Source organism: Lutjanus erythropterus, chromosome 10, assembly GCF_056507025.1.
Source record: "Lutjanus erythropterus isolate fLutEry1 chromosome 10, fLutEry1.hap2, whole genome shotgun sequence".
NCBI classification, from domain to species: domain Eukaryota; kingdom Metazoa; phylum Chordata; class Actinopteri; order Lutjaniformes; family Lutjanidae; genus Lutjanus; species Lutjanus erythropterus.
This window is the reverse complement of record NC_139326.1, coordinates 11,176,131-11,203,895: the sequence shown is the minus strand read 5'-3', so window position 1 is coordinate 11,203,895 and position 27,765 is coordinate 11,176,131. Positions and strand designations below refer to the sequence as shown.

The window sequence follows — 27,765 nt, the reverse complement described above, 5'->3', positions numbered from 1 at the left end:
AGGTGTGACTCATTGGGCGAGCATGCCTGGAGGTACAGCCTACTCCCTAATGATGCTTTTATGAGGCTTCCCCCCTACACGGGTCTCCCTGCCCTCCCTCCATGTGACATCTGACTTCACACTCCCTCTCTTTTTTTTCACCCACTAAAGCCCCACTTCATCAGATTTGCACATCTCTCTGTCTTTATTTCCAACATTTCTAACCTCGTGTTCCAAGCTTTGCTACCTCTCCCCTCCTATGTCATCCTCCACCCCTGCCCCCCACCGTCCCACTCCCCCCTCCTTTTTTTCATCTCTGTCGGGAACAATAACACCCAGTGTGGTTGCCGCTAAGAGGGAGCAGATGCTGGAGCTGCTGCCCACTCAGTGCACTAAACCTCCCACCGCAGGACTCTGAATCCTGTCCCTCCTCCTCCTCCACAGCCACAAAGAACACAGAGCAGCGACACCAGCGCCAGCTCTGGCCTCCACCTCCCACCTCCAGCAAGGAAGGGTGGATAGGTTCACGTACGCAGTCTGCAACGTCACGGAGGGTAAAAAAGAGCAGTCGCACAGTATCTCCCTGGAGCAAAGTATGAGAATTTAAAAGACAAGAAGAAGAAAAATGAATGGATCGGAGCTGTGATAGCTCTTTACAACATATTGAGACAACACGCACAAACTAGATGCTAAAGACTAAATGCATCAGCCTTTTCTCCTTTGACATTCATTATTTTTTAAACTTCCAACATTTGCAGCAGCTCAGGATTATATGCAGAAGATTATTCAGCTTTTTAAACACTTTTGAAGTCTTTCCTCCATTATTTCCTACCTCAACCTTTAGTTCCAACATGAAATGTAGATATTGAACCAAGACTGCATCAGAATATTTTGGTTTTATGTCAGTTGCAAAAGTAATAACTTCATCTTGCTATTGTGAGACTGTTAATTTTGACATTAGTCATCAATGGAGATTTGAGTTTGGGGGCTTGGAAATGAAATGGTTGCAATTGAAAATATTAAATTATTAACCATTATTCATTGTCACTTCAATGAGTTTACTTAAAAAACATAAAATACAAATTTATTTGGGTTTCCAAATTAAAAGATTCAGATTCATCTAAACAAGATGAGTAAATTATCTCAACAACATTATTAGTTGGTAAAACATTTAGATTTTTTTTTCTTTGGTGGTGTTTGTTTGAGTTGGGGTCAAAACTCACAGCGTATAAAGTGTGTAAAAAAAAACTAAAATAAAATGCCTTATTAAGATTTTCGTCAGGTTGAATCTCATCTTTTTTCCTTTTACAGTATGTTCTGAGTCACCTCCAGGATCTTGACTCCATACGAGAAGCACGGACCAAAAATCAGTTGAACGCTGGCCTTGATTTATTTTAGCAGGCACACTGGGTGGGTGGGTCCTATAAACATCATTTGTAAAGGCATATGTTGTACGCCTCTGACCTCCTGGGAAACCTGGTTAAAGTAAATCAGGCACAGCATTTTCCTTCTTGCATAGAAAGTTTACAACTATGACAGCATTAATAACACCAAACCACATAACAACAGAAGCAATATTGGCAACATTAGTAAACATTGCAAAGTATTTTTCTTGACAAACTTTTGTAAATACTCAAAATGAAGTGATAATAATTGATAAGAATTAGTGATAATTTAGGGGCAAACTCCTAAAACCTTTAAACTAATTTAATCTAAATCTGACTCTGATACTGCACATGTAGGCTAGAAAAATCAGTTTAAAATATACAATGTGACGCATTTAAAGGCTAAATCTTCATTACATTTTTGTCTCCATTACTTTTTACTGTGAGCTTCCAACACACATGCACACACACATAAATATACACACACTAAAGTCCTGACCCTCATCTAATTATCCCACAGATCTGCAGCTCCGTGCACCCAGCTTCCTGCCACTCCAGATGTGCCTACAGCATCTCTGATGTCTATTTAATGTTCCCCAGCAAAGTGACCATCTGTTTATGCACTCTGACTGCTCCCCTCCTTCCTCTCTCTATCTCTCTCCCTCTTCACTCCCTGTGTTTGGTAAAGACTTTTTTAAGAGGCTGGGCAACATCTGACATATATGGTAGTCCTAATTGATTCCTATCCTCTTTAAATTGTTACAATGTGTTGTGCTTAAAGGTACTGTTCACAGAGTTGATTTTTTCCCCCAACATTCTCCTACATAATATGAATACATTGATTTTCATCTGGAATAAGCAATGTCGTACCTTTATTACTGAATGAATTATTCTAATTCAAACAACTTGGATCATATAAAACTTTCCTGCACACTTGCTCTGCCCTGCGTGCATTTGGCGACAGGCTGAAAGATTGAACTTGAAGGATCTGCACGGTTGAAACACAGCGCATGCCTCCTCCGAAGCCAAAACCATATTGCCTCCGCACTCAGCCTCTGCAATGCACCTGTGTGTCTGGCTTCATTTTCTGCTGTAAAAATATTTGCACTGCTGTCCTATTTTATTAACTTTTAATACAAAAGAGAAACTGTTCCAGCTCCGAAGGTGATTTGGCGGCCCGGCCTGAAGCATTGTGTCCGAGCTTTAATGGTGGGGGGGCCGGGTGGGATATTCTACCGCGGTAGAGTTTGCCAGCTCAATAAATATTTGTCGGCAAGCCGAAACGTTCCATGTCATGTGTGTTGATCTTCACACATGGCGCACCCACGCTGGATCCTCAGGGTTAAATCCAGTCGGGCTGTTTGTTCTCAGTGCTGATAGTGTTTGGACTGATTTGTGTGATTCATTTAACTCGGTGTTCCACCAGTAGAGTGATCATCAGAGACCTCCTGCCAAGTTTGGTGGGCTGTTCTGTCCATATCGAATGACACAAACTCTCATCAGTGACCATAAATCTTTTTTTGTCAAGGTGTTATCATACCAGACTTATACGTTGTCCTTAGTGAGCAATATCTGAATATGAGTGAAGATACTGGGCTGGTCGCCTGTATTTTTCTAAAGCCATTTTACAAACAGAGGTTGACCTCCAACCTCCATCAGCCAGGGCACTATTAGCCTCTTGAGCTCCAGTCAGACGGAATATGGGATAACACCCAGTTGTGTCACTGCATTATGTAATGGCTCTGGCTTATGTGTGTGTGTGTGTGTGTGTGTGTGTGTGTGTGTGTGTGTGCGTGTGCGTGTGCGTGTGTGTGCGTGTGTGTGCGCGCGCGCAGGCGCATGTGTAGATCTGGTGGGAAACCTGATGACAAACTTAAGCATCTTAGAATATTACAAATGATATCACCTTGTTATAATTATATACAGTACTGTGGTCAAAATAAACAGCTCATGTTTATGTATTTTAGGATTGTTTTAGGATCTACTTTTGACAAGTAGAGCGAGCGTCTACATAATGAATAATCATTTTTTGTTTTTACCAAAAGATATCCTGTTTATGAGTTTAAAAAATCTGGTTAAAGTCCGTGTGAGGCAACAGTGAATATTTGTTCTGAGTTTGTCACAACACAAAACGTGATTTTAACCACTCAGTCAGATTTGAAGGATTAAAAAAAGATCAAATTTAATAAATATATTAAATTTGGTTTTATATTTATAAGCAGTTCTCTCTGCTCTGCTCTGCTGTGTGCATGTCCACTGCTTCAAGTGTCAAATACCACCACAACCTGAAAACAACATGACGGATGCCCAATCTAGCAGCCTTATTCGACTTGTACAAATATGTTTGTCTCACCAGAGCCAGAGGAGAGAGACCTTACTCTAGAAATAACTTGTTTCTTTCGATCCGCAACAGAATTGTATTTTTTTGTCTTTGGCATCAAGTTGTTGTAACTGAAGTGAGCTGTAACTGTCAGGCTGATTTGGACTGAAAGAGTAGCTGAAGGTACGTTTGTGACTGATGGAGGAGGGGTCTTAATGCTAAGTGCTCATGTGCTCTGGTTTATACAGTGTTATGGGACATATGGCTCCAGTCGATTTGATTTCAGACCCACCTAAAAAGTCCTGAACACAGACAAGGTGTCCTCCACAATTCAGTACTACATAGTTCACAGTCTTTTCGTGTTTGCATCAGTTATTTTCTGGCATGTGTAATATGTTTAGAAGAAAAACTCTGAATTTCCTTTACAGACTTAAAGTAGGTTTTCTCCTGAACTTGATATCAATGCATGAAGCAAACATTATGTTTTCTGCCACTGACACTGCAGTTTAGCAGTACAAGGTCCTCTTGTAAGGTTTCAGCTAGCCATTATTTTTACTGTTGATTATTCTGTCAGTTATTTATGTAAGTTATTTTTTGATTGTTCAATTAGTCTAAAGGATAATAAAAGATCAGTCACAAGTTCTTAGAGGCCAAGGTGATGTTTTCATATGTCTTGTTTTGTCCAACAACAGTCTATAATCCAGAGGTATTCAGTTTACAATGATTTAAAATAAGGACGCAGCCTATCCTCACATTTAAGAAGTTGGAACCAGAGAATGTTTAGCATTTTTTTGAATTAAAACCATGAAATCACTGATTATAAAAAATGTTGCTTATTTTTTCAGAGGAGCTTGGTCCTCTTCCCTGGAGGTCGCCATGTTGTACCTCAGTCATTTCTACAGTTTCGTGGCCACTGTAGTTTCTAGGGCAAATCCACTCAATTTGTATATTAATATTTAAAATAAACATTATTAAATCCGCAGCTAAAAGTAAAAATAATGAGAAAATAAATTAAGTGTGTGTATGTGGGTGGCTAGATATGGGTTTGCTAATGGGGTTGTCAACTGGTCATGGTCCATCTGTGATTTGTCGTTGAATCAGACCCATGACACCCCCAGAAGGCTTAACAGTAAATTCAACCCATTACACTCTGCCTCTGAACACTGAAGAGGCCTTTTGTGATTTACACTGGAAACATTAACTTCAGAAACAGTTACTGCACTTGTATTCTTCAGGCTCTACAGAAAAAAACTGCTGAACGAATACACATGCTAGGTATTTGCTCTTTTATGATATATATCATCCAGCGCGGAGAGCCCAGCTCCTCTGAGCCCTATAATGAGACTGTTGACATTACTCTGGAAAATGACCGCCTGGAGATAACAATAGAGCTAAGCACGGTAACTATGGAAAGTGAAAGGACACAGTGCACGTGTCAAACAGCCATGGTAAATGCATAGGGAACCAGGAACCGGTGCTGGGAGCACCGTCATTGTTTCCACCAAATCCAGGTTCTCACACTTTTACTGGTCCATGTGTCTGGGTGTGGTGCCATCCAGCTGCTGGAGCTTTCTTTGTGACCAAATGTGCACCGACCGTGCAGTCAGTTGCCCTGGTGACAGTTCATATGGGACAGCGAGGGAGGTGGGTCCAATAAACACATCCAAGCAACATACGAACGAAATTCTCGGCATCGCTTCAAAAATATTTTTTTTCACACTTTCGTCAGTCTTTTTCATGTTCAGTGTTAAAATATCTCACATCTGTCCCATTTCTCTAGCAAAAGTAAGCGGTTCACCATGGAATAAAAGTGGTCGACCAAAAAAATGTTAATTGTTGGATGGCATTTCGGTATAAATAGTCACTGAAACACTGTCAGATCTAATTTACAAAGAGAAGAAGTATGCATATGTCTGAGAGCACGTCTCAGACAATATAATTTTCCCCTGAGTTTTAAGGGAAAAACCTCAATTTGTATTTCATAATTGGGGCATTGCAGCAGTCTATTCTGAACCTGCTTTACTCAGCTCTGTTGGCAACTTGAAAAAAAAAATACCAGACCTCTCGTCCTATCATACCTTATAATTTTATGCATCAGTGTGTTTCCCCACACAGCTTGGGTTGTTCAGAGGCATCCAGTGCATGTGTTTCCTGGAGAGGAAGATTACTCTGGAAGTTGGCAGGAGAAAGTTGACAGATATCTGAGACATCAGTGTCCATTGTCAAATGTTCCAAAATCCATTGTATTTTATTGGATCAAAATATAGTAAAGACTACTAGAAGTGGACAACATGGATAAAATCTTCCAACATTGTTTTTGTGTTTCTCTACAATATTACCGTTATTAAATAGTGTGATATAGTACATTTTAAACTACAGTATTGATATTAAGTCAGTTTTAATTGTGACCAAGTATATTTACACACCCGTTCAATGTGGTTTAAAAACTGCAGTGCATTTGTGAGTTTTCTTTCATGCTGGTTTGAAAGCTGTCAAACTCTGGTGTGTGCAGAACAAACCTCAAATCAAAATCAATCAAGACCATTTTAGTCAAGTCTCAAGTCATTGATCCTAGTCCAAGCTGAGGTCGAAGATTAAATAAATCAAAACAAGTCTAAGCCAAGTCTCAAGTTAAAGTCTGTCAAGACACGTCAAAATTAGGTTCAAATTTAATGTCAACTGAAAGAAATTTAATACAAATCCAAGTAAATCTTAAGTCAGAGGTGTTCATAACATGTCTAAGTCAAGTCTTAAAGGACCAGTGTGTAGGGTGTAGTAGCATCTAGCAGTAATCTTGCAAGATTGCAAAACCTCGTCTCACCCTCCCCTTCTTAGCATGTAGGAGAATCTACAGTGGCTGCAAAACCCACATTACAGCACACATGGAAATGTTACTGCAGTGCATTAATTACTGAAAGCAGCCTCTCTTATTATTAAAGCAAATGGTTAAATCATGTACACATCAATACAACATATGATAAAGAAATCACCAGGAAGCTCCCACTGCCTAACATCATTTAAACAATGGTTTAATAATAAACAAGGTTGCTATCAGTTTTGTTTTCATGTGCGCAGTAATGTCACTGCAGTAAATATTGTTAATATTTATGCAGAAAAACTAAAGACTGTTGTTATAAACTTGGAAGGACAGAGGAAATTATTTTTTTCTGAAGCTCTGATGGAAGCCAGAATTTATACACTGCTTTACTCCAACAATTTCACAAAATGAACTTTGACTGTCTGTATGAGATCCTTTGGATGTGTAGACGAACACAGCTGCTGTGAGTAAATGGCACAGTGTGTCTCTCTTATGCACACAAAGCTTCATCCTACTTCTGCAATCCTGTAATCATCTGTTATTAATCAGAATCAGAATTAACTGCAGTGCCCCAGAAGCAGAGTGTATACGTGTTGTGAACCTGCCTGTGTAGGTGTATCTTACATTTGCCTTTTACATAATGTAAGGGCTGGGTGAGAAAATAACAGTGGTGCACGTCAGATAATAGCAATGACAGCTGCACTGTGCTTTGTGCTGCTTTGCAATCTCTAGTCAAAATCAATTAATCAAGACAAGTCCCAAGTCTGTTAGAGTAAGTAAGACGTATCTCCAGTCTTAAGTCCTTGATGGCAAGTCCAAGTTAAGTCACAAGTCTTTATAAGCAAGTTACCAGTTAACTCATAAGTCTTTCAGGTCAGGATTCTAAGGTTCACCACTAAAGACCATGTCTTTTTAATCTGTAGTACTAATAATTACATATTTCCATTTTTTTATTTCTTATTTTCACTTGTTTAGCAATCTCATTTTAATCATAGTATTATTTAATGCCTGTGCTCAGCGCTTTGTTCAGCATTTCTTGTCTTTGAATTTGTTCTACAAATAGCCTGAAATTTTCTCCCAGGAGTTGGATGTGGGTCTCTGTGTCAACATATCAAGACTCATGCGAGCTGCTACAGGCTGACATGAAGATTGATTCTTTCCCCATATTCTGAATAACTGTCTTTGTGAATATGACAAATGGCCAATCCAGGAAAACCATGTTGCCAGGATACCAGCAGTAAATTCACTTGCTCTCATTATTGGCTGGAATACCTGGCCTTCTTCATAGCTATTCAAAAACAGACCATTATGCAAAAATATGTATTTACATTTCCCAAAATTGCATGGTGGGGGTCTGCGGGTTTGGAAAGGCCACATGGGCAAGTTTTTATATTGCTTCTGCTATATGTTTACTTGTAATTTGTAGCAAGCATGCTTGATATGTTGCAGTCAGAAAATATTTTTATGGCTCAAACGCAAATGGTTATTTGCAAACAGGTTTTATGTGCCACTAGAGATTACCTCTGAAACAGATCCTGCAGAAAACATCTTGACATCATCCGAACAGCCAAAATATTTCAAAGATCGCAGAAGTCTCACAAAGTAAATGTAAACATTTTGAGATGTATTTTACACAGTGTGGGTCATTAATGCTTTATACCAGCTGTTCATCATGTATTGGCTCCAGCAAAGCATCACGGCAAGTGAAATATAACCTGCAGCATGCTGGCACCTCTCCATTATGTTATGGTCCCATATTTACAACTCGTTGCTGCAGCTTCAGCCCACTCGATCCCCTCAACATAACGTACCTCTGCCCAGATTTACACTGAGCCTCCTCCCTGAGGTCCAACTTTGTTCTTGGACTCTAAACTGCTGCTGGGGAACGACCGAATCCCGCTAACCTTCAGCGCCTCAGAGTGTGACATGTGGAGTTGTGTTACTAGTGCTGTGAACAGCTAATGATGAGAACCACTGAAAATGGTAATGACTGTTTGGAGAGCAGAGCTCTATATGAAGTAAGGGTTATTTATTATTTAAAGTATTTTAACATGGCAACTCAATAAAGCAACTGCAGTAACAGGTCTGAATGTTGTTATACGAAGTGTTTATTAGGCTTTTTTTCTGAAATTAAAATGATCAGTATGGATTAAGTACGGACATGTCATGCTATAATAATAATAATAATAATGATAATAATAATAATAATAATAATAATAAAAATAATAATAATAATAATAATAATAATAATAATAATAATAAACATTTTCAAAACTAAGTATCATAGTGCTTCATAGAAAAATAACACATTTCCAACCAATAAAATAGCAGTAAGTGTTTTTGATCTCTTCATCTAAAGACTGAAAACTCCGCTGCATACTCTGGGGCCCGAGCTCATCTGAGATGGACACAAAGTGAACAAATGTGTCCACATTACAGGTTGTTGTCAGAAATCATGAATGTTGGGCTAAAGAGGAGAAGGACCATCCAGATTGTAGCCAGTGGCAACTTCAAAGTCCAGCCATTGTGATGGTACGGGGGTGTATTTGTGCTCATGGCATCGCTCACCATCACATCTGTGAAGGCCTCATTAATGCTGAAAGGCACATTTCAACAGGTTTTAGAGCAACATATGCTGCCATCCAGACCACGTCTTTTTCAGAGACGTCCCTTCTTAGTAAAAAAGTTTGGGCACCAGACCTGTCTCCCATTGGAAATGTGTGGTGCATTATGAAGTGCAAAATACATCAAGAGAGCCCATCTGCTGAGCTCGCGAGAATGAGGAAGAATTTTTCAAAACTTCATTAGTATCGTCAATTCCATGTGTTGTTAAAAGAAAAGGTGATCTATCACAGTGGTAAACATGCTCCTGTCCCAACTTCTTTGCAGCATGTTGCAGACATCACATTTAGAATGAGTATATATTTACAAAAACCAAAGTCAATCATTTTGAACAATAGGTATTTTGTCTTTATACTGCATTCAATTAAATATAGGTTCAAAAGTTTCAGCATATGATCACATTCTGTTTTTATTCATATTTTACTCAACGTCCCAACTGTTTTTGAATTGGGGTTGTATTTATTTATTTTACCAAAGTCAGTTTTGAGACTTGGTTTTCTTATTTTCATGCTGTGCTCCTCTCTGCTGAAAGGTTGTGTTGAATCCAAACTTAACATGAGAACAATGCAGTATTCAACACTACCTTAATGAGATGTTTTCAACTTCCAACCCGCCTCGTATTTCACATCAACAAGGGGAGAGAAGATCTGCCAATTTTGTGGCTCGCAAATGTCAAGCTGCTATGGATTTTTTTTCTTTTCTCCAACATGTTGCCTCCAGCAGGCTGCTTGAGAGGTCTAGTTGATCAGTGATTTGACAGGGATAAACACTACCCAATTGCTTAATATTTCACATGTTAATAAATCACATGCTCAAAGCCTAAATGTAGTGATTTAACCTGAAGGGCTAAACATTTTTGTCCCTTTGACTCTGTCCCAAAATTGCACACTATTGCTCTGCTGTATCAAAAATAACAAGAGCAGAGCAGGATCCAATCGGATGCTGTAAATTAATCGGCCATTTATTTTGGAATTCAACCCTTTCTTTGGTTTCAGTTGCTTATTAGCCACAGCTTTACTTTAATGCCTGGCTTGGCGAACTCCAACACAGTGTCCTCACAATCAAATTGGAAACAGACTTTTAACTTCTGCCTCTCACAAAAGATACTTCACTCTGCAGGTTGCTTTCCTTCCTTTCCTGCAAAGCAAAGTTCTTTTAATGCCTGCTGTTGAATATTGATATGATAGCAGTGGCTTAGTGAAGCTCTGTAATCTGTGAAGTTTTCTTTCCTCCATGAAACATGCAAAGTCATGACCTCAATATGGTGCTCGTGTGTTGTTTTAAAACCTCCTGCTGTGTGAGCCTATAAAGGAAAAGAAAGCAGAATGCCAAATGGTCAGGTAGCACACATCACCACCACTGAGCATCAGTCTTTTCCTCCTCATAAAATCTTACAAAGTCATGCAATATCTTTTTTTTTTTTATCTTAACCAGAGAAATTACATTCAAAACATCTGTATCCACTGTTATTCTATGTGCAAACATCTGGAGCTGAAACACATTGCAGACCAAGTGTCAACCATTGACTCCAATTTGTAATTCAAAAAATACATGCTTGTCTTGTGAAGCTCAACCACTCTGACTTTGTGTTGCTGCTTTCAACTGGAAAATGGAACCATGTCCTATCTTTTCTGTCTGTGTTATGTTACAGCGATGTGACCAGCCAATCACAGTCCAACTTGAAACAAATACTTTTGAAATTCAGTGACTATTGAGCATTGTGACTCGCTGTGCATTTGGAGCGTTACAGTTACAAATATCTGTAAGCAGGGTTTTTGTCTATTTCATAATTTGGCCTGCAGGTCAATGGCAGCCCTCAGCAACATTTAATTCACGTTAAACACCATCATGAGACCAATCACAAATTCTACGCCAAGTTCATGAATTTTCCTGTGCAGCCCTTTATTTTATTGAATTCATTATTGTATTTCATTCATCAGATATCATCAATACAGAACCATGTTGCAGCATTGCATCCTTTCACTGCAGCTGTTTGAAATCACCGTAAAACTTCAAAAAGGGCTACATCTAACAATTACTGTTACCTTTTTTTCTACAGCTACTACAACTGGAAGACACGGGTGTCCACGTCCAACTCAAGCCCCAACTTCGAGGTGATTTATGACGACCCCAACGGCCTTCTCTTTAAGAACAAGAGGGACAAAAAGATCCTGAACGTGGACCCCATGGTAGGTATTTTTGTTGTTGTTGTTGTCCTGCTTTGTTTTCAAGCCCCAGGGAGACAAATGGTACTGCTAATTAGATCAGTTCACCTGTTCCATGGTAGTAAAACTGTCCCAGGGAAGGAAAAAACCTATAGGGCAACTCTTTTCAAATCCGTTTTGCTTCTCAAACACTAATTTTGTTGTCCTCGTGGCTCAGGAAGCTAACTTGCCATGTACTCACAACATCCTGTTTGTTTAATACAGTCTGGGACCTTTGTTGCACTCCATGCCCTTACTTTCTCCTAATGTCTCTAGTTTTAAAACTATTGGTTTTAATAATTATTTAACAAATAACCAATAGTTATTTTTTACCTCTCTGCCAAATTGCCTAATTGCCTAGTTAATTAACCACAGATATTCAACATGGTAATTTCATGGGGAGCTTGCACTGCAAGAGTAGCAGAGAGAGACTGAGAGAAGAAATCAATGGGAGGGAAAGATATTTGCTTTCCACCTGCACAACGAATGGAGGATCAAGGGGTCGAGACAGGTGCTTCCTCCACACTTGCAGTCCGACAGGGGCCCTGGAAGAATAACGACTGACAGACGTGTTTTTTTCTCTCCAGTTTCCCTCTTCGCTGGGGGGTAGGGAAGTAGTTGGTGGGGCTGAACTATTTTGAAATTGCAGACAGAGCTGTGGGGACTGCGTTTTTGAGGCCAAGCGCCAAAATGGCAGCACAGTTTTCTAGCTGCGGTCGAGCACCGCCCCGACCAGGCTGTCTATTAAAAACACAAGAGAAGGCATAGGAAGCCAGACACAGCAAACCACCCGTGTGCCCAGAACCCAGCTCAGCTCTGCTCAGCCCAGATTGGCTCGGCATGGAGCAGCGCAGAACCATCCGGCTTTTAACCCACCATGAGCTCACTAGCTGCTCATGCAGCCACAGATCCGCAGCGGAACCTTCCAAAATCAAGGCTCAAATCAACTCATTTTGGGTGGTTTGTTTGTTTTTCTGCCTTTGTCATACCATGACCACTTTTTCTGTTCTCGCCAAAGGCTGGGTTGGGGGATGGAGGGGTTGTCATATTTCAGTTATGACAACAACTTGATTCAATCCAAGTCAGTTTTATTTTTTAGTTTTTAAGTTACTCAGATGATGTGAATGTTAATTATACATTGTGGTTTCTGTAAAAATAGATGCTTATCATTTAGTTCACCCACCGTTTCCCATTTTCTCTTAATGTGCCTATGAAGTCATTTTTATTGGTCTATTTTTATTTACATGCTTTTGAACTTGCAAAGGACGACCGCCTCACCTATTAGGACACCCACAAGTGTGTTTGAGGTAAAAGTGTAAATTGACTGTAATGGTTGGCTATGGATCCACTCCCACTACAAGCTTTTAACACACTTAGCCTTAAATAAATGTTCCCAGCTGGTAGTGGCTTCACATCTTAGTGGTGGGGCCATGTCAGGTCTGACATTCAAAGTAACAGAAAACATCTTGGAAAATGAACAATTATCGTCACTGTCAAATTATGCTGCATTTCCAGCCTCCCCTTTTAAATGAACTGTTATTATAAAGAGATGTGGTCTGGATATCTTTGTTTAATGACTGGCATATATTATCTATGGCAGCTTTAAAAACCTGCATTGAGAGACGTTTCTTGAATTTAATGACTCTCTATAATGGGAAAGGTGTCCTTTGTGGTTTATTTGTTAGGATTTTTACCGTGGTTTCTGGTGAAAACAATCGTTTCACCCATACATACACATATAAAAGAAACCACCACACAAACAGCTCTGAACAAACATGAAGAGTGTTCGTTAACTTGAACAACTTGGAAAAACTGTGCTATTTTAGGAATATAAGTTCCTTTAAAGACTCTCTGCTTCCTGGTGGTCAAAAAATTCTTAATGCTCCTTTAAAAACCACATGTCAAGGTGTGTTCACAGTGATGCACACTTTATAGGAATAATAATGATAATACTGAGAGGTAATGATAAAAATATGAAGAAGAAACCTAAGTTCTATGGCACCTTTTGTATAAGAAGAGCAGCCCAAAGTGGTTTTTAATGAAGAAATTACATGCACTAAGTGCTTCACATTACAATGACATAGAAAGAACATGAAAACAGGAATAGAATGCCATAATTAATGTAAAATAAGATTAAAAATAAAATAAAACCCACTAGTAAAAATAAGATCAAATGAGAATAGAGTACGTAGAATGCATCCTCACATGGATAAAACCCAGTTGATGGGAAATGCGAATGTATATAAAGTCAATGGAAAGGCACAAGTGGTGCCATAAATTGATGCATCCAACTAGACTGAATAGTTGGTTAGCTTGAGCAAAAACCTGCTATTCAGGAGGCAAAAAGGAAAGAAACTGGGAAAAAATAACATAAAACTAAACATAAAATAACATAAAACAGATTTACACAAATGAAGCAAGGTGGAAGTTCACTTTGCATTTAGTCTGAATGCAGATAACACAGTCCAAACAAGCCCCACTAACTGCTGTGAATCTCTGCTGGGTTCCAGTCTGGACCCGGTGAGGACTCCAACAGGACGTTCCTACAGTCGGACCTGTACATCCATGTCGTCATCTACGACCACAACATCAGGACAGTCTGAACTTCAGAGGCTGCTGCCGACACATTCATACATATGGCACATATTGGAAGGCACTGGAAGCCTCTAATTTGAACTGAGTTGCTTTAGTTGCACCATCATTTACAAACTGTTCCCCTCATATCATGCATGCCATCTGGGTGGAGGTGCTGCAGTGAAAAAATGGCTTTAAACTGAAGAGTCCCAGGGGAATAAGTGGATGGACCAGTGTGACAAGCTTTCTTGCAAATAACCTGAGATTCTACATGTTACTTCAGATTGTGTGACATTATCCTCCGATGAAGCTACAAAATGTTTTCTGGCGTTAAACTCTGTATTCTTCTGTATTCCATTTAGTGAAGACAAAGACCCAGTTTGGCTCTGATTGTTTGGCATTCCTCCGAGCAGCGGTCTTAGTTAGGGGCAGGAACCTGCTCGGGGACCCCAGGCTCGTCCCATCGTTTGGCCTGGCATGTTTTGCACTGTTTGTCTAAACAAATTAAAGGCGTAAGAGCTTTGAAAGATGATGGGGGTTGCTTTTATGTCCTCCCCCAGGCTGCGGTAGCTCCAATTGGACTGGAAGAATGGGTAATGGGCTTAAAGCATTCCGCATGTTCCCAGATGCAAGGCACACTTTACAGGACATCAAAGTGCTCTATCATTTACATATTAGTCATTCCATATGACATTTTTAATGGGGGACAACTCTACAAATAACCTGCTTTAGGAATTATTCAGGAAGTACAGAAGACTTTTAGCAACTTGCTCCCTTTTAATTTCAGGATTTAATTTTTTTTTGCAATTGTTATTGAAACACATGGTAGGAATCAGTCACCCCACAAGTATAACATTTTCTGTGTCTATAAGGTAACAAATTACAGGGTCTTTGTTATTTGTTCATAAATTTGTTGTTTGTTGACTCTGCAGACACATAGTTGGGGACAAAAACGCTTTTTTTCCCATGTAGTCACAGGGAAACATCATGTGAACGATTTTTTTGTGTGCTTCTAATCATTGACTAACCCTTTTTATACATACAGTGCTTCAACTTTTCTCAGAAATACACTTTTCCCCTCTGTACTTTTAATTGCTCCCCAAAACGCTATTGAATGAAAATGTAAAATACAGGTATTCCAAGTAATTATGCATGGATGTAATTACACAAATTCAGGTTTCCACAAAATCACCTTTCACTTGAAAAAATATATTCTTTAAAAGCATATTATGCAGGATTTTTCTAAAAAAACATATATAACATGATTACCATCAAGAGTAAAGCAGAACAGAAAGTTGCAGATTTGCCAGTTTCTGTTCATAAATGCACCAGAAAGATAGCTGATTGTGTCATTGCCAGTTCATCAAATATTGATGCTTTGGGTTGGTAAGGTATCCCGAACACAGCAAAATAACCAGAAAATAAGAAAATATAGGCAGAGGGCAGCAGCCCTGCTACTGTTGATGTTGATTGATTTTTGTTTAAGTATGATTGTAAGATTTATTGCTGTTGATATTATCTGATGTAAGGTGACCTTGAATGTTATTATTAAAGGTACCATTAAATAAAAAACATTATTCTTATTATCATATTTAAATCCTGCATGTTCTACTCTAGTAGAATAGTTTTGGGAAATATTTTTACTTGCTTTCTGAGAGTAAGATGAGAAGGAGATCTTGATCATGTCTGTGTGGTAAACATGAAGCTACAGCCAGTAGGCAGTTAGATTATCTTAACATAAAAACTGGAAGCAGGGGGAAACAGCTAGTCTCCTCTAAACCCTCCTACAGACTGAGATGTCATTATCTTATGCATTATTATGCATTTATATTTATTTATTGCAAGCCACACTGTGCAAAATGGATCTAATAAACTTGGGTACAACAACAATGTAGATTCTGTGTAGACTGTATGATGATCACACATACTGAATCTACGATACAAGGCAATATACAAGGAAACATGTTAAGCGTGCGTCATCCACCTGCGGCACTATTGTGGTAAAAATGGAGCTAAGCAAGAATCGATCTCTTGCAATGGTGTTGTTTATGTATACGGAAAAAATCCAAAGAAGAGGAGGAGAGTGTGGACCCAGTCCTGGTGTGGGAAAAGAGGTTTGGGACGCCAGTTTCACAAAGAGGTAACATTAAATATTTGTAGCGAACATTGCATACATAAACTTACTGTACATTTGCACATTCTTATTGGTTTGGTGGTAGACGTAGGTCGTAGCTGCAGTCATACTGTGAGATGGTTATCCTAAATGTCTGACAATATCATAATTTTCTCCCAGGCTTTCTTTGGCAACAAGACTGCGAGAAATGCCATCTTTGAATCTCTCTTACAGTGCAAGGCAGGACCACCATGTAGGAGCCATGACCAATGATATCGCCACTTTTCTTTCCCATCTTATGTCTGGGATGGCCCAGAATCACACAATGCATATCTGGCTTAAGGTAACAAAACCTATCTTTCTAGAGCTCATTGACTGACAAGTTACATCCAGTTTGTTTAAACTGTACAAAAATTAAAGTGGTTTTTCAGGGGGTTGTGCAGGACTATTTCTGAGCTATTTCTTCATTTTTTTTTTTTTAAACCAACCAAGCAAGCTGTTTCCTCCTGCCTCTATTACTCACAATAACCGAAGCTAACTGTGTCCTGGCTGTTGTTTAATATTTAATGCACAGAAATGAAACTGGTATTAATTTACTTTCATCTAATTCTTGGCAAGAAAGCATAGAAGCATATTTCCCAACACGTTGTGCTGCTCCTTTAATTTGTGCCTTTGTGCTCATTTCCTCTGCATCCATTCAGCTGAAATGTCTCTCTGAAAGTTACAAGGTTTAAACAAATTAGTTCATTCTAACACAAACCTCTAATATCCCTCAGCAGCCTTCCACTGGCTGCATCTGTTTGTCTGTTTTGACTGAATTGGACCCTGGTGGCCTCATTGAAACAATATGTGTGGTGACATAGGGATGTGGGTTCTGGTTCTGTAAAAGCAGGGGTTTGGGGAATGGGGGTCTGGTTTTGGGTTTTCTCAGTCAGTGGGTTTGTGGATGTTGATTTTCCAAGAAGATGTGAGTTCTGGACCTGTTTTGAGCTGATGATGAAACAAAGTTTGTGGAAGTCTTAAGGGGGTATAAAAAACAATGTGATTGACTATAGGGGAGGAGCTGCTTTTTTTGTCCCTTTCTTTGAAATGTGTTTTTGTTTTTGTATGTCTTTAAAATATATATTTTTTTAAATGTCTATTTTGAGCTGTTTGTGTTAAATTGTCTCTGAACAAACTGGTTTGTCCTTGCTATTGTCTCAACAAAACTAACTGGACTAACAAGGGTGAGAAGAAGGACTGTGTTGGGAATGTCATTTCCTCTTTGACCTCTTTCTAAAGTGAGAGATTTAACCTCAAGGCGAGGGCTGTTGCAATCGACAAACCGTCCACCTGACTATCTCGCTACTTGCCCTGCTTTGTTTTTTTAATGTGTTGGGAGTAAGAATTCAAACCTGCCGGGAGAGAAAAACGAACAGTTTACCCTCATCTTCAGCTGTTTGGGTTTACAGGCCGCAGCTCATTCATGTGGCCCAGTGACGGTGATGGAACAGCCGCGCTCTGCTCTCCCTCCCAGAAAGTGGCATCCGTTGTTCCAAACACCTACCAATCAAAACAGCAGATGTGCGCAGGAAGAATAGCCAAATGTAAAATGCCAGCGGATTGACAAACAAGCAAGTATGGCTCATGAAATGCACGGGCTACTTTTTGTGGGTCTTACCTCTGTGGATGACCAAACCTCAAAAGAAAACAAGTTACTGGAACTCACCCAGACAGATCATGTGTCTGTAAATAGTAATGATTTCACAATAAAGTCTAATTTAAATGGTTATATCCCTCTTCATTTCTTTTATTGGGCATTTAAGCTGTTGGGGTTTTAACTGAAGCGTGGTTTTATTAGTTTGAGGCTTGACATGCCCCTAATATACACAACATGAGGTAAAGAGGTGGATTCGGACTAAACTGGGCCTCAGATAGTGGAGGCACTATTCAGCCGTCTCCATGTAACACCTTAATTTGATGTCTCTTTGTGTAGATTTGCTTATTTTTTAACATTTTTGCATCTTTGTGTGAAACTTGTGAAAAAGCAAAGGTCCTATCTTAGAGACAGTGTTTGGTTTGTCCATTCTGGGCTACCGTAGAAACACAGTGGCCTCTATGGAAGAGGACCTGCACTGAATCATGACTGTAAGATTGGAAGTCAAATCACGTCTTAGTTTTGGAGACTCACAAGTAGGTTCACATTTTTTCCAAGTCTGTCTTAAAACAATAATCAGGTGTCCAAAGCTTGCTGCCATCAGTTCTACTGTTTGTACTGATTATCAAGAAAGCCATGGTGAGGCACAGTCTTTGTAGTGTGTAAAAATACATTGCAAAGTTTATTCAAAGCTGAGTTGGAGAAATCAAGTAGGTATCTTCCAAAGCTATGGCCATGGGTATCTGACTGATGTTTAAAACCATTTAAAATTCATGGTATACTGAGATTCGTGATAAATACTTTTGTGTTTGATAAAATTTGATAAATTTCCATACATATAAACCTATCCGTCGTTTTAAGTCACACCATAGATAGATAGATAGATAGATAGATAGATAGATAGATAGATAGATAGATAGATAGATAGATGTGCACTGATTAATTGATTATTCAGTGTTGATCCAGTCAGTCCTTTGCCGCTGACTTCACTCTGCAGCTGCAGCTCTGCTGTTGTTTACATCGATGCTCTTTGGCCCATCTCCTCCCAGCTGCAAGGGTTAAACCCGTTCAGTGTGTTGACTGCTATGAAGGACATGGCATGCTAATATTATTGCCATCAGATGTCCAAGGGCGGGGAAATGCCCTAATCATTTCCTCCCGAGTGCCCCTGAAAGAGAAGCCCAGTGGTGGGGGGGGGAGGGCGGCTGGACGGGCTGTTTAAACCCCGCCTGGATGGGCTGTTTTGGGGGGAACGGTGGGGAGGAGGGGGGGTGGGCACAGTACGGCATCCGGATCGGACCGTGATGGTACAGGATGTGTGTGCTTAACTCCATTGAACTAAACTAAATAGGGGAGAGAGCCTTTAATACCGCCAATAAGCCGCTTCATTCAGCAGCGCGGCCCAGACGCACAGCTCTGCGGAGTAGAAATTACGCACGGAGGGGCTGCTCTGTGGCAGCGGTTCAGATATTGAAATCAGTTTAATAAATCGGCAGAGTGTCCTTTAATAAAATATGTTTAAAATCAACTGACAACACTGCTTCCTTCAGCTCTTGATAACAGGAGATAATTTGTCCCCAGGCTGGACGTGCGTAAAAGTATCTTGAACAGGAAACTCTCTCTGTCTCCCCCCCCCTCTCTCCCTCTCTTAGTGTGTGTGTGTGTGTGTGTGTGTGTGTGTGTGTGTGTGTGTGTGTGTGTGAGGAATACCCAGCTGGTCCCACAAGCCCTATAATACCAAGCACAACATGCTTTACCTTCAATGAAAGCTGAGACGGGGGGACGGTTGACTGCTGCTCCTGAAATCAGCTCACAGCTCGGATACAAAACCAGGAGCGTCGCTGTTTGAGCAGCTCAGTTCTCCTCCGTTACACCTTCTGCTGTGTATCATTCACTGACTGTAGCACATTTAGACCTGCAGCTTATCAAAAGCAGAGAGGCTATTTGGATAACGCTCCTTATTTTTCCTGTCTCCTGTGACTGGTGTCAAAGGTGATGGTACCATTTTCAAATAGAGGACTCCTCCTCAGGTGATGGTATGTCTTTTTGGAGATAGGGACCACTTATTTTTTTCCACAACTGTTATTTTTTCTGCTGCTACCGTCGCTTTGGCTCAAGCATGGCTCTCTACTCTCGGTTTGTGGTCGTGCTGCTTTACGGATGGAGTTATCTGTGCGTTGGATACTGCGCGATGCTGAAAACGGACAGTTTCCCCGAGAGACCAAAGGTGGATTTTACTCATTCCGTGGATAAAAAGCACCACGCGAAAGACGACCAGGATCTGCTTTTACAGGATACAATGACGGAACACATGCAGATGCTTTACGCCAAGTACAACCGGGCTGGATTTCCCTTCAAGGACGGCAACACTGTCCGCAGCTTCAAAGCGCACTGGGGTAGGTATCCAAACTTTTACGCATTGAGTTCTGCCGCTCGAGACAGTGTATATATGCACCTTATGTTATTTAAGTTTTGTATATTGGATCTGGTAACGTCTCCTTTCTTGTTCGGTTGGAATTATCCCCACATTTCAAGTGTACCGAGAGATGTGGCATGGAATGTGCGCGCAATTTGGCATATTAAAGAGCACATAAGTAAGTGGCAAAATAAAGTTTATTTAGATTTTGAAATTGAAAAAAATATCCTCGTGAAAAGTAGTGCCATTCATGTACTGTTTTGCTGAGCAGAAACTGAAATCCACCTGTTGATCCAGTCATGGAAATGTGATCAACCTGTTACCCCTTCCCTGCGCCAGGAACAGAGATTCCGCATCAGATCTCTGCGTGCAACTCTAAATCGTTTGCCGACACAATTGTTTTCACACCTTGAGATTTTACTGTCAGATAGTCTGGACAGATTTTCCCTCGAGCCAGCATCTGGCAGCTGCCCAGGCTGCCTGTATGGCGGCAGGGCTGGAGAGTTTTCACTACAGTGAGCTTCTGCATTTAAGCTGCTTTAATTAGTGTTTACTCCGTGGATTTTTATAGTAACTTTAATCTCATTAAGCTTAAAATTGCTCACAGGCTACGCTGTGTTTTTGTTTCACTTGGATGTGGGCAATATTAAAGACGACCAGTTTCACCAGAGTCAAAGTTTGTTAGATTATGCTGCCTCCTATCGCCCGATAGCTGTATGTCATAGCATATAAAGGTTCAGTGCACCCAAATTACAAAACTCATCTTCTCAACCACTCAGTGTCGTGTAGTCCTGCAGATAGTTTGCCCAGGTTTTGAACCCTGTCCTGGTTACTCTGGATCACCACAGACCTCACTGTGAAAGCTTTTCAGTGAAACTTGTATCTTTGACGAAAGTGTGCCTTTTCAATAGGCCCTTATTAATACTGGATTTTTGCTGCTGATAATGATATTAGGGAGTAAAAACATTCTGATATTGATATATTAACAATTATTCTTTATACAGAATATAGATTAATTACATTAACACATTATTTATTTGCAACTATCCCTCAAAAGTGGTTACCACTTGTGGCAAATAGATGTAGTTACTGGTGTTTTAATAATTATAAATAACTATAAACAAAACAAAAACAAATTGAAAAAAAAAATGTTGAAACTTGAATTCAGAAATGGATTGAATTTACATAAAATGCTGCCTATAAAGCCAGCAAATCCAGAAAAGAAAGAAAAAACAAAAAACATCTGCATTACAATTCTGTCAAAGGTTTAAATATAGGCACATACCAGAGAAAATATATACTGATACTGATTTAGCTATGACAAGCTAATATCAGGCACCAATATGATTATATGTATGTACTTTTAAAACTGCTTTTGAATTTTTTAAGCGTCATTTTCAAGTGCTTTTAGAACCACAAACCAAATACCATTGTATTGGGGATGGAGACAGAAATCTTAGAGACAGATTTTTCTTAAGCTGGCCAAATAAATCCCAGCAGTATCTGCATGGCTGAGAAAATGCTGGATCAGGAAGAAAGACATACATACATGTATGTATTTAATTAAAATGGGTAAGGCCATGGTTAGGTTTTGAATTCTTTGTTGCATTGTTATAAATCATATTACTCCTTATATACGCAGGTACGATAAACAAGAAACAGCTGCAGATTTTCAACCTCACCTCCCTCACTAAGTCAGAAGACGTTCTGTCAGCCACTCTTCATTACTACATCGGAGACCTTCAGAACAGCACTCAGGGCTGCTCCAGGACCAAAAGCTGTGGCCGCCATGGCCCGCGGAAGCACAGCCACATCCACATGGTCATTTGGAGTTTCGCTTCCGTGGATAACAACATGAGGACTCTGGGACACTTTCGGATCAATGTGTCCACCCTCTACAGGGACTTTATATCTTGGCAGTGGAAGGACATAACTCGTGTGGTCAACCAGGCCAAAAACCATGACGAGCTGCTTATTGGGATTGACGTGGCTTCACAAGGACCCCAGCCATGGAAGAAGCTATTGTCAGACCGATCACCATACATCCTGGTCTACGCCAATGACTCTGCCATTTCAGAACCTGAAAGTGTGGTAGCCACCCTCCAGAGACACCATCCGGTTGGACGGGAAGGCTCCGTCTCACACAGCTTCCATAAACTGGGACTTCGTGAGCGAAACAACACCGAACGAGAGCAGCCACAGCCCAGACACAAGCGTTCGGTGAACGTTCTGCTCCCATTGCAAAACAATGAGCTTCCCGGGCCAGAGTATCCTTACGAGACGACCGGGTGGGATGAGACGAGTCCTTATGAACCTTTTGAAAACAAGCAGGCTAGACGGCCACGGAAAAAGACACGCAAGAATCAGCGGCACAAGATGCCCCTCCTGCAGTTCGATGAGCAGACGATTAAAAAGGCACGAAAGAAGCAGTGGAACGAGCCCAGGAACTGCGCTCGGAGATACCTGAAAGTGGACTTTGCAGACATTGGATGGAGTGAATGGATTATATCACCTAAGTCGTTTGACGCCTACTACTGCTCAGGGTCCTGCCAGTTCCCCATGCCAAAGGTGAGACTCAAAGTCCTGTAGTGCACTTCTGAAGTAGTTCCCAACTTGAGGGTCAGTCTGGATTATTTTATTTCCTCAGGCTTCTAAACTTTATTCAAATAAAACAGGATTAAAAAAGTTACTCTTCGGTTGACCTGGTCCCAACCCATAGGTATTTGTTCTTTGCTTTTAAGCGTCAAGAGCCAAAAGGTTTGGGAAATACTGCAATATTGAGTAATATTTCCAACATTTCTTGCAATCAGGTTTTGTTTCTTCTCTGCCAACACTGCAGATTAGGCCAAGTGATGGTCAACGCCTCTTGAAAAGGCCCTTTATCTTCTTTTTGTAATTTGACCCTCGGCACCATCTTGTGGTCCAACATTTCTCAGTCTGTTTTATCACCAAATATATTTGTATCAAAATACTTTAAATGCTCTGTTCAGATGCATATTAACTGATGCACACTACACAAATGATATAACGCCAGAACTCAACACAGCACAGAAGACTGCACACATAAGTTCACATGTTTAAAACAGAGCTTTTTTTGAGGCAGTATGATATATATTATGTAAATAAGACAGGCTATGTTGAGCTATCAGGACATCATGCTATTAAGTTTCCACTCGCTTGTTTACTGTTGCTGTTACTGCTCTTTAGTATGTTCACTTGGATAACATTAAAATCAGAAGTCCCTGAAGCCTGAATCTGTCTTATATTATAGATAATAATGCAAAAGAACCTGACATAAATTCATGCCATCTGCCTTCAACGACCATGATAAAGTAGTTTCAGTGGTATCAGTGCTAGGATTTCTTCATGCTTTTATGTTCTCAAGTATGTCTTAGGAATTAAGAGCTTCAAAGATATGCATCAGAGCTAAATTTATAAATAAATTAAAAAAAAAAAAAAAAAGGTTAGTGAAAGTGAAGCTGTACTGTATCACACTATACATGCAGTAAAAATGGTCACACTATATATGTTGTAATCTAAATGGCTTTGTAACAAATTGTGAAAAACAGTCATTGTGCAACTTCCTGGTGAGCAGGTGGCCGACCTTGACATCGAAAATCAGTAAAAGTTTATAACCGTGCCCAAGGAAAATGAACAAGGGCTGTGAAGGAAGCGACTCGGATAATTCATGACAGTGTTGAGAGTTTCTCTTTAGTTGCAGGCACCATGACGTATAGTTTTACTTCTTTGAAAGAACACACAAAGAAGCGAAAGAGACAAAGAAACTTGCGCTACAACTGATGTTAAACATCAACTCCTCTCGTAGCTCGTGGTCCTGGTGACAAGATAACATCACAGGTATTTTAAACATGGCCGGAATGCACGAGTTCCATCCACTTAATTCATTACCTCGGAGTCGCCGGCCTTTGTAGTCGGATGTAATTAGTCCCAGAAGTAGGGCCTAGGGCGTAAAGCGACCCCCTCCCTCTCCTGCAGGTTTGCTGCTCAGTCGGACAGGCCTGTGATCCTGTGATGTTGCTTCTCCTTTGTCAGGCTGAAGCTTTAGAAGCTGCTAAATGGCTACTATTAAAAGCTGCTCTGCCTAGTTTATTATAATGTGTGGGAAGAGCCCTGTCACTTATTGGATCCTTCTAAAACATGAAGCAGCTCATCAGGTGCGGGAACGGTTCAGGATAGAGGTAACATAGCAGGCACTCAGATTTGGGATCTACCTACAACTGCCTGTCGGATGCGCTGAACAATAACATGTTAGATCCAAAAGACTGATGCTGTAGTAAAAATCAAAGACCTTGATGGAAAATTCTAGTACATTAAAAATTTGGGTCTTATTTTCTTGGATTTGACTATGATAACACTGTACTCACAACAGTAATTGTTGACGTAATTGGAACATTAGATGGAGCATAAAACAAGCAGTCAGATGATCAGACATGTTGGATACAAGCCAACAGTATCAAGATTATCTAAACCATTTTATTTGGAGGTAAAAACAAAAGCAAGCACGCTTTAACTATATGCATGCAACTATGGCAAGTACATTAGTTAAAAAATGAACTAGGAACCCAGTCTGTGAACTCTGGATGCAGTTGAATAGAATCGAATCAGACTGATCGGCTGCCGAGTGTCATCTGCCGACATTCAGTGAGAGTATGTGATCAGGATGCATACTTTATGGTTACCGATCATGAAACCAGTCAATGATGTAAAAAACTTTCCTTGAATTCCAGAGGATTTTTTTTCCTTGCATGCCACTGCTTCCACATGAACATATAATGAATCTAAAACATGCATCCATACTTGTTGAAGTTGATGGTGCTCCCATCAAGCTTCACAGAGCAGACTGAGCTGGCCTGGAAGTCAGACACTGGAACGACATAGAGAATCTGAATTATATTTTTCAATGTAATCATAAATCATGAAAACAGACAGAAAAGAAACAATTTAATTTTAGAGCCTTCTTACCCAAGGTCGAAGCACAAAAATCAAGTAAAAACTACCAAATCAGCAATATCTGAGCAAGTCAACAAAATAGGGCTGACAGATGATCAGTGTCTGTGCAAATAAGACTGAAGTTGTTAGGATTTTTCCCTTTAAGTAGATTGAAAACAGAAATTTATCTCACAATATACAAAACAATCACATTCTTCAGGAATGCAGTACTGAACACAATCAATAGATTCTTTTTGCTTTTTAAGACTCAGTTTAAATCATTTTTGTCCCTTTGCTTTAGGCTCTGAAGCCCTCTAACCACGCCACCATCCAAAGCATAGTTCGGGCAGTGGGCGTCGTCCCAGGCATCCCCGAGCCGTGCTGCGTCCCGGAGAAGATGTCTTCCCTCAGCATCCTCTTCTTTGACGAGGACAAGAACGTGGTGCTGAAAGTCTACCCCAACATGACTGTAGATTCATGTGCCTGTAGATAGTTTTTTTTTCCTTCAACACCTGTTCACATAAAACTCCTGTCATACAGAAAAGACAAAAAAAAAAAAAAATCAACACATGCAGACAGAACTCTCTCCTCCTGCTTCTTCAGTCATACACTTACAAACACCCATTGAACACAACTTACCTTTTGCACTGGAGGAGAGAACTTCCTGTTGTTCCAGATGAAGAGGAGACCGGTCTGTTCGTGGGAAGGAATGGATCGTGCGAATTCTCCTCGTGGAAGATAACTGGAATGGAACGTCAAATCTCCATGCTCCAATTTCACCACCGGCACCACTGTTTATCTTTACGTCGTCATCATTGCTGCTCAGTTATCCGTTACGGACGATAGCAGGGTGAGTGCAACCATAAACTCGCTATCAAGATACACAAATACCAAAGAGGCACAAGAGAGGCAAAAACTGAAGGAAAAATCACTTCAGGAAAAATGACCTCAGTATGAACCGATGCCTCTGAGGGGGGTCGCTCTCATCTTTCTCTCCTTCATAGCTTGAAGTTCTGTTCGGTCATTACCACAAAGTCAGACTCGCACTTGCATGGTTTTTGTTACTATGTGTATGTATTTATGTCTGTACTATCACTGTGTTATTCACTATATGAGAAGTTATTGTATAATTATTGGCTTGGCTGCTATAGAGAGATATATTAGATTCCAAAGCCAGAATTATGATGTAGGCGGTACAGTAGATAGCCGTACATATTTGTGTTTAGATCACTGCTCCACCGTTGTACAGAACCCACATTTAAAAGAGTTTATTATATACAGAGGAGTAAGCTACTATTCATTTGTGGTCTTCATAAACATTGGGAATGGGGACTTTTCAAGGAGACACGTTATGCCATTGCTTCGCCAAGAAAATACTAAAGCTTTACAAATAAACTTCACATTTAATTTTAAAAGCTAAAGGGATAAAGCATATCAAAAGGAGAAACTACTACATTGAACAAGGGCTATCACCATGTGTTTATTACATGTGTGAAACCACAGGACTCTAAAAGCCACTTGATGCTTGTGTGGAAACCTTGAAATCTTTGTTGGACCTGATAAGTTCAGAAAGAAATCAAATAATTCATGGGACTTGGCAGGCGTCGAGGATTAATGCTAGTGGTTTCACTGAGCCTGATATCAGGCTCAGCTTATTTGTTTTAGGCTTTGTTAACATTCAAAACATGTTGCCTTTACATAATGTTTAAAATTATGTATCATTTTTGCAGCACAGAATGACATTCATGAAGAAAAATTATTCTAAACTCCAAGAATGCTTCAAGAAATCTCTTTTTATCAACTAAGATATCAGAAAAGTCATAGAGAAGCAAAGCCCCGCCCCCTCCAGTGTTCCCCATGGGACCCTACTTAAGAAAAAATATTTACAGTAGTCAACAGGGAGAGACACATTTTATTTTTTATCCCATTTGAATTGTGCAGTGAAGATATGATATCTGTCAATTTACAAGAAAGTCTCAGTTTGTTGTAGTTTAGTTTTGTGAGAAACTACTCAGTTAACTACATCTCTCATCTTGCACAACATGTCATTAACACCAACATCACTGTGAAAGAATGAGCAAGACGCACGAAAACATACAGGCATTGTAGCGTCAGCGGCTAACGTTAGCTTGTGTCATGACATCACTTAAGTGACTTCTGGGTGTGTAGTCTTTCTAATCACAGTTTTACAACAAGTGACGACTTTCTTGAAAAAGGAGAATTATCTTTTAAATTGTCAAAAATCATGGCACAATTCAAACAGAACAAAAAGAATATTTCTCTCTTGTCATCGACTTCAGGTCACGTGGTCGTCCACTGAAAGAGGAGGGACTTTGCCTCTGTTCTCAAGTCAGTATACACTGCTGGTCTGGAATCAGTTTTGCTTTACATATCCTTGAGGCTCATCATTTTTGGGTTTTTACTGATTTTCATTGAAAAATACCTGGACTTTCTTAAAGGTTGAGATGGGTTGACTTTCATGTGGATTTTATTTTCTTAAACATCTAAAAACTATTGTACTTTCACCTCCAAGAAGAAAGAAAAACTGGTTTATAGTAAATGTTTTCTCTACTGGCTAGAAAAGCTCACAAAATTCTCCTGCTAACAGAAAGTGATGAAGATGAAAACACAGAGAAAACAAATATGAACTGTGTTTTATCCACCAGTCCCTCAAAATTATTAAAATTGTTCGCCCAGATGTTTTCATGATATCCCATAAAAAAACCCTAAAAACCAAAAATGTTGAAC

At 39.9% G+C, this 27,765-nt stretch overlaps 2 protein-coding genes across 4 annotated transcripts in view; both read left to right on the top strand.

The window, feature by feature from the left end:
- Window positions 1-17,786, top strand: part of cfap299 (cilia and flagella associated protein 299) — an 89,689-nt gene extending 71,903 nt beyond the window's left edge. The window contains exons 5-6 of one of the 3 annotated variants that reach the window (XM_084728195.1): window positions 11,184-11,313; window positions 17,467-17,786. In XM_084728195.1, the coding sequence (XP_084584321.1) occupies window positions 11,184-11,313; window positions 17,467-17,595 (259 nt within the window). In that variant the 3' untranslated portion in view covers window positions 17,596-17,786. Of the gene's footprint in view, window positions 1-423; window positions 882-11,183; window positions 11,314-13,838; window positions 14,254-17,466 lie in introns of those variants that run through there. The other 2 variants (XM_084728196.1, XM_084728197.1) reach the window with 2 other exon arrangements.
- Window positions 17,787-19,409: 1,623 nt separating this feature from the next.
- bmp3 (bone morphogenetic protein 3) lies at window positions 19,410-25,522 on the top strand. Its single transcript, XM_084728192.1, has 3 exons — window positions 19,410-20,047; window positions 21,710-22,635; window positions 25,319-25,522. The coding sequence occupies exons 1-3, from the start codon at window positions 19,771-19,773 to the stop codon at window positions 25,508-25,510; spliced, it is 1,395 nt and encodes a 464-aa protein (XP_084584318.1). The 5' UTR covers window positions 19,410-19,770; the 3' UTR covers window positions 25,511-25,522.
- The last annotated feature ends 2,243 nt before the right edge of the window (window positions 25,523-27,765 follow it).

What these genes read in the sequence shown, in the direction of transcription:
- bmp3 (XM_084728192.1), top strand. Translation starts at nt 19,771, where the DNA reads ATGGCTCTCTACTCTCGGTTTGTGGTCGTGCTGCTTTACGGATGGAGT. An exon ending in CAGCTTCAAAGCGCACTGGG is followed by an intron (nt 20,048 to 21,709) that starts GTAGGTATCCAA and finishes TTATATACGCAG; the next exon opens with GTACGATAAACAAGAAACAG. An exon ending in GCCAGTTCCCCATGCCAAAG is followed by an intron (nt 22,636 to 25,318) that starts GTGAGACTCAAA and finishes CCTTTGCTTTAG; the next exon opens with GCTCTGAAGCCCTCTAACCA.